The sequence below is a fragment of the Dicentrarchus labrax genome, unplaced genomic scaffold, assembly GCF_905237075.1.
Source record: "Dicentrarchus labrax unplaced genomic scaffold, dlabrax2021, whole genome shotgun sequence".
In the NCBI taxonomy this organism is placed as follows: domain Eukaryota; kingdom Metazoa; phylum Chordata; class Actinopteri; family Moronidae; genus Dicentrarchus; species Dicentrarchus labrax.
The window spans coordinates 735,001-742,500 of NW_026136875.1; the positions used below are offsets into that span (position 1 = coordinate 735,001).

Here is a 7,500-nt window from a genome sequence, read left to right on the forward strand (position 1 = left end):
TTGGTCACCCCCGACAAAATCTCACTCCAAGGTTTTTTGAAAAGTTGGCAGGTATGTTAATATTAAGTTGTTGGAGAGAGAAGCTAACAAACCTCCTGTTGTCAGTTTGATTTGAGTGCGTCTGAACTCGTCCAAACTTATTTTACAGTATTTTTAACTCCTTCCTGTTCAGGATTCAAAGGTGACCAAATACAACACGCTAATCCTTTCTGTTTTTCACACCATGCTAATGTTAACATGCTAATGTTGATGATGACTTTTGGTGGAGTTTGTTTGTTTGTTTGTTGTCGACAAATAAAATGATTGTGTATTATTTGTTTATATACACTCTGATCATGTGTTATTTAATTCTATAGTTTATTCAGTTTGAGTTTATTTTTTCAGTATGAGTCATCGATCAATAAATAAATAAACAATTATTTCAGAATTTTGTTGATTTGTTTCTTTTTTTATTCCAAACACAAACATTCAACTCATATTTACACCATAAAAAAACATTCACCCCAAAATAAAAACAATATAAATACAAACATTCAGTGCGTTGTGGCTGTTTGAGTTCAACCCAACAAACATCAGTCCTCAGTGTGAACACAGGGTGGCGCTCTCACTGCCCGAGAACCAGAGAGTCGAGGGGCAGAGCCTCAGCGAAGCCCCCCGAGAACAGAGGCTCACACTGGGCCTGAAGCTGCTGCAGCTGCTGGGCCTCCTGGAGCTCCGGCAGGAGACAGGACGCCGTCTGCAGGTCGACGTAGAGTGGCGGCGAGCCAGCATGAGGGGCGGTGAGGGAGGCGAAGTCTGGGGGAGTCGACTGGGAGGAGGGGAAGCGAGGAGGAGGAGGAGGGGGGAGGAGTAGAGGGGAGGTGAGGAGCTGCAGGCGTCCCACTGAGGTACCACAGCGCCGGGTGAGTAAGAGGAGACATATCCCTGAGGAGGAGGAGGAGGAGGGGGAGGTGTAGTCCGGTACCTGCATGTACAGCGAGGGGGAGTCAGCATGAGGAAGAGGAGGGAAGAGGAGGGAGTCCTGGAGGTGAGACAGGAAGCTGCTGAAGTCAGGGGGAGTGTCTGAGAGAACAGCGAGCTCAGCGACACCGCAGTGTATGCTGGGAATTTTAGGACTGGGCTCTGACGAGGAGGAGTCAGAGGAAGAGGAGGAAGATGAGGGGGAGGAGGAGGAGGAAGGTTTCTTTCCAGTGGTCACGTTATCAGCCTTCCTCTTTCTCTTGCGGCGAAAGTTCCCGTTGTCAAACATCTTCTCACAGTTTGGATCCAGAGTCCAGTAGTTTCCTTTACCTGCAGAGAGGAGGAGGAGGAGGAGGAGGAGGAGGAGGAGGAGGAGGAGGAGGAGGAGGAGGAGGAGGAGGAGGAACGTTAAAGAAATGAAGCAGCAGCTACACAGAAAAACACAATTGAGGAACTTTAAGTGTCCAGAAACAAACAGCACTTGTAAAGGTCAAGTATAACGGGAGTACGACCTCAGAAACAACCAGAGGCAGAAACTCTGTGCTGACTTTATTATTATCTATTATTGATTGTCTGGTAAATCAGCCAATCACAGCCTGCTTCCTGTTATTGATGATCACTCAGAGGCGTGGTGGTCTCACCTGGGTCGCTGTCATCGCGGGGAACCTTCCTGAAGCAGTCATTGAGCGACAGGTTGTGGCGGATGGAGTTCTGCCAGCCCGCCTTGTTGCGGCTGTAGAAGGAGAAGTTGTCGGAGACGTACTGGTAGATCTGGCTGAGCGTCAGGCGCTGCTCGGGCGCGCTCTGTATCGCCATGGCGATGAGGGCGGAGTAGGAGTACGGTGGGCGCACCATGCGCAGCATGTCGTCCGGGATGGACGTGGAGAACCAGGGCCCGCTGTAGAGGTGATGAGGGAAGAAGCCTCCGAACACAGAGGGGAGGAGTCCGGAGACGGGGCCCAGCGGGTAGGGGCCCCCAGAGGCGGGGCCCAGCGGGTAGGGGCCCCCAGAGGCGGGACCCAGCGGGTAGGGGTCGCTGGTGGACGGCGGGAGCCACGGAGACGCAGACAGGCCGGGTTCAGGAGGAGCTGGAGGGCTGTACAGGCTGAAGTCAGACGGGTCGAGGCCCAGAGACAGAGGCTCCTGCTGGGGGAGAGAGCGACCACACAGGGGGGGCGACAGACCCTGCTCTGGCACAAAGGACGCCATGATGGAAACCTCACTTCCTGTCTCGTCTTCACTTCCTGTCTCGTCCTCAGGTCCTTTGTGTGTGTCCTCCTGCACATGTGCTGCTCTCTACACCTGCTGCTGCTCACCTGGGAAATTTATACTCTGCTGCCCCGCCCACCGACGAGCTGATTGGCTACTGTGCTGTGTGTCTCACACACACACACACACACACACACACGCACACACACACACACATTCACATGCATGTGGGGGGTTAATTTGAATGAGATTAGGGTGAATTGCTCCCCTCAGGCAGATTAGAGCCTGAGGATTTAATGCTGATGATCACACACACACACACACACACACACACACACACTTACACACACACACACACACACACACACACACTTACACACACACACACACACACACACACACACACACACACACACACACACACACACAGGTTCAGTCTGTCTTTAATGAACAGATAAGAGTTTCAGACTCACTGACTGTTGGATTAAAGGTAAAAGAACTAAAACCAAACTGTGATCAGTGTAAACAATGATCTATAAATCCAGGTGAACTCTGCTATAATACAATAATCAGACTTACATTTACAGCAGAGTGCTGTTATTATTGGATTGTTATTATTTTAATGTGAATGTTAAAAGTTATAGAAGTGTAATAAAAGTCATTATCTGTGAGATTACAGTAATTATTGCTGTTTACACTGATAACAACTGTATTTGGACAGTTTACCTTATACACTGATAAACAACATTTATTCAACTTCCATCATTATACAACATATCTGTCAGTTAACTAACTAATACATTAAAGTTATACAACCTATACTTTTGACTGTTAATGTCACTAATTTTATATAATTTTATAAATGTATTAACAGTTTAAATATCTGTTATTAAATATAATATCTGAATTACACACAGTTTTTCTTGCCACAAATTAAAATCATTGGCCAAACACATTTCTGTAAGATGTTAACTTCCTATTTAAAGATTAAAGACGGTTTATTCTACGGAAGCGTAACAAAACCTTCGTCTGAACATTGAGGTGATTTGACTTCTTATCATTAGATGATGTAATGTAAGAACATATATGACACATACACACATAGAGTTTCACATTGTTCCTGATCATCATTATGAATTAACACTAAATATAAATATGAACACGTTTTATTGATTTTGTTGCATTAGTTACCAAACGTGCAGTTAGCTCTGACTTTATGACCCTATGATGAAAACCGATGTTTGCCCCGCCCACATATGTGATGTCACATACAGTTGTTATTATTTGGTTTGGTTTTCATCCTGAGGCGAGAAGACGAAGCCCGTATAGTTCTACTGTCACATAAACCGTAATTCAGCCGATAAATCCTCTTTAACTTACAGAGTGGCTAATGTTCGATTCCCTACTCGTTCCTCCGGAGACCTCCTGGGTTTTTTCCTTCATGTGTTTTTCCCAGTTTGGACAGAGAGAAGGTTTTAAATTGAACTGATGAAGGTCTTAAAGGGTGTAGAAAGGCTGAAGCTCAGGACGAACTACAGATGGATCCTGACTCTCTTGTTTCCGTCTACAGAACAATAAGTTGATTTAACCAACGTCTGTGTCAGGCCGAAGCATTTACATCTGAATTTGTGCACTGAGCTTTAACATTACCGTTTGATTAGGGTTGAATTGCTAATGTGAATGCAGACTTGCCGACTGTGTGTGTGTGTGTGTGTGTGTGTGTGTGTTTAAGAACAATGGTTTTGGGCGACACCTCAAACAGCAGCTGACGATCTGTTTGTCTGTTTGTGTTCAGATTCAGTTTCACTTTCTGCTCTGAGGGGATCCGTCCACCGTCCTCTGAATCAGCAGCTTTATGTTGACCAGCTGATCGGAGGAAAATAATCAATAAACATACTAATATTTGTATGTATACACAACCTTTACAATCAAACCTTTGGCTTTGTGCATCTCTTTTTGTATGCTTTTATTTTGTTACTCATTAATAACGGGAAATAGGCCCTAATAAGCTCACATAAGTCCAACAGTGTTTCTATAAATCAGACCGGCAGCAGTAAAACTTCAATGAGTATACGATGACAATGAATGATTATATATCATATAAATTCCTTCATTTAAATGAAGCTGAATAAGAATTCAGGTACTGTACCGGTACTGTACCGGGGTGGGTGATAGTAATAATAAAGCATCAGAAGTATCAGTTGGTGGTCTGTAGTTCTCCTCCACCAAACCAAACTCCATTCAGTTTTTCTGTAAAATAAAACGTCTGACTGGTTAAAAGCAGCTGATTGTTTCCTGTCTGATTTCTAAAAGGATTTATGGACATTTATAAAGATATTGACAGGAAGTGAAACTGAATCATATCAATATGTTTTTATTAAGAACAGATCAATCATATATATATATATATATATATATACAGTGCATAATACCCCATAATGACAACTTTAAAAAGGTTTTTTTGCATTTTTATTAAAAATAAAAAACAAAGAAAGCCTTTACAATCAAGCTCAAAATTGAGCTCAGGTGCATTCTGTTTCCACTGATCATCCTTGAGATGTTTCTGCAGCTTAATTGGAGTCCACCTGTGGTAAATTCAGTTGATTGGACAGGATTTGGAAAGGCACACACCTGTCTATATAAGGTCCCACAGTTAACAGTGCATGTCAGACCACAAAACAAGCATGAAGTCGAAGGAATTGTCTGTAGACCTCAGACACAGGATTGTCTCAAGGCACAGATCTGGGGAAGGGTACAGAAAAATGTCTGCTGCTTTAAAGGTCCCAATGAGCACATTTATCATCCATAAATAGAAGAAGTTTGGAACCACCAGGACTCTTCCTAGAGCTGGCCGTCCCTCTAAACTGAGTGATCGGGGGAGAAGGGCTTTAGTTAGGGAGGTGACCAATAACCTGATGGTCACCCTGACAGAGCTCCAGGGTTCCTCTGTGGAGAGAGGAGAACCTTCCAGAAGGACGACCATCGCTGCAGCACTCCACCAGTCAGGCCTGTATGGTAGAGTGGCCAGATGGAAGCCACTCCTTAGTAAAAGGCACATGGCAGCCCGCCTGGAGTTTGCCAAAAGGCACCTGAAAGACTCTCAGACCATGAGAAACAAAATTCTCTGGTCTGATGAGACAAAGATTGAACTCTTTGGTGTGAATGCCAAGCGGACACCAGGCACCGCTCATCACCTGGCCAATACCATCCCTACAGTGAAGCATGGTGGTGGCAGCATCATGCTGTGGGGATGTTTTTCAGTGGCAGGAACTGGGAGACTAGTCACGATTGAGGGAAAGATGAATGCAGCAATGTACAGAGACATCCTGGAAGAGAACCTGCTCCAGAGCGCTCTTGACCTCAGACTGGGGCGACAGTTCATCTTTCAACAGGACAACGACCCTAAGCACACAGCCAAGATATCGAAGGAGTGGCTTCAGGACAACTCTGTGAATGTCCTAGAGTGGCCCAGCCAGAGCCCAGACTTGAACCCCATTGAACATCTCTGGAGGGATCTGAAAGTGGCTGTGCACCGACGCTCCCCATCCAACCTGATGGAGCTCGAGAGGTTCTGTAAAGAGGAATGGGCGAAACTAGCCAAAGATAGTTGATCCAAGCTTGTGGCTTCATATTCCAAAAGACTTGAGGCTGTAATTGCTGCCAAAGGTGCCACAACAAAGTATTGAGCAAAGGCTGTGAATACTTATGGACATATTATATTTTCGTTCTTTATTTCTAATAAATTGGCAAACATTAAAAAAAACTTTTTTCATGTTGTCATTATGGGGTAGTGTGTGTGTAGGAAATAAATTAAATGAATCCATTTTGGAATAAGGCTGTAACATAATGGAATGTGGAAAAAGTGAAGCGCTGTGAATACTTTCGGTATGCACTGTATATTATATATATGATCTGTTTATTGATCATGTTTCATCCTGAGTCTCTGATGAGAGAGAGAGAGAGTGTGTGTGAGTGAGAGTGAGAGTGTGTGAGTGTGAGAGAGAGTGTGTGTGTGTGTGTATGATGACAGTTGGCAGTAGCTGCAGTAATCTTCGCCCCGCGGTGCCTTCGAGGACGACGCAGACAAAACAACACAGACAGTCTGAACTATAACTGACTGATGACTGGGATTATATTATGGGGGGAGGGGGGAGGTGAGAGCAGAGGCTCATGGGAACAGACCAGAATACCTGTAACTGTCAGAGAGAGTTCAGAGGGATTAAAGGTTTAATCGATATTTTTATATTAATAATCTCTTAATATTTTCCATTAATTACTACAGTCGTTAATAACATTACAATTAACTGATAATGATCCTGATCACTAATCAATATTCCCATTATTAAAGCATTAATCAACCTGATCAGCCTTCAGCAGTTACCTTGTGTTTCTGTAGTGGAGACTAAACGTTAACAATGATCCATATCAGCAGTTTGAATCCAACTAAAAGCTCCCTGCACCAAACTCCCTTTAAGAAATATCACATTTTAACAATTCCTAACGTGTTCGTAACAACACGTAACTCTAGAAACACGAGCTAAAGGCCGTCATATGTCCACAGTCTGACTGTCAATACGGGATCAATATCATCCATAAAGATACAGTGTATGCTGATCAATATCATCCATAAAGATACAGTGTATACTGATCAATATCATCCATAAAGATACAGTGTATACTGATCAATAATCAATAAAGATACAGTGTATACTGATCAGTATCATCCATAAAGATACAGTGTATTCTGATCAATAATCCATAAAGATACAGTGTATACTGATCAATATCATCCACAGTCTGACTGTCAATACAGGATCAATATGACTCCAATCACCTAAGCTGTAGTTCAGCACAATGACTGGTATGATTAGCAGGTCGTCACTCTGACTCCAGAAGTCTAAAATAAAGACACAAGTTGTTTCCTGATGTTTTAATGAGTGTGACACACTGACAGTGAATACAGACAGACTGTGTGTGAACAGTCGGAGATACAACCAGAGTTAGTTTGAATGTGAATATAGGTGAATATGACAGAAATACAGCATCTTGTACAGGAAGTAGCGTCACACAGAACTCTTTATTGTCCCAGAACAGAACCGACACAAAGCTGCAAACTGTGAATGCAAACGGGCCGAAAACAAGTAAATGAAGCAACGTGCAAAAGCTCCCAGTGCTCCCAGTGCCGCGGTCCGGGGCCGACATTCATCTTCAATCTGCCTGTTGGGTTTAGTTGGACACGTCCGGGCCTCGCCGTCAGGACCAGCTCTGTCCGCTCAGGTAGTACCCGGCCGGGTCGGAGAGCACACACTGGTTCTGCTGGCCGGAGCCGCG

At 44.1% G+C, this 7,500-nt stretch overlaps 2 protein-coding genes across 4 annotated transcripts in view; both read right to left on the reverse strand.

The window, feature by feature from the left end:
* Positions 1-433: 433 nt before the first annotated feature.
* On the reverse strand, positions 434-2,326 carry foxi3a (forkhead box I3a). The gene is made up of 2 exons (XM_051394813.1): positions 1,602-2,326; positions 434-1,290 (listed from the first exon to the last, which is right to left on the reverse strand). The coding sequence occupies exons 1-2, from the start codon at positions 2,167-2,169 to the stop codon at positions 605-607; spliced, it is 1,254 nt and encodes a 417-aa protein (XP_051250773.1). The 5' UTR covers positions 2,170-2,326; the 3' UTR covers positions 434-604.
* Positions 2,327-7,084: 4,758 nt separating this feature from the next.
* lcp2a (lymphocyte cytosolic protein 2a) overlaps positions 7,085-7,500 on the reverse strand; it is a 10,394-nt gene continuing 9,978 nt past the window's right edge. For all 3 annotated transcript variants that reach the window (XM_051394804.1, XM_051394805.1, XM_051394806.1), the window contains one exon: positions 7,085-7,500. This exon is cut by the window's right edge and continues 72 nt beyond it. In XM_051394804.1, the coding sequence (XP_051250764.1) occupies positions 7,423-7,500 (78 nt within the window). In that variant the 3' untranslated portion in view covers positions 7,085-7,422.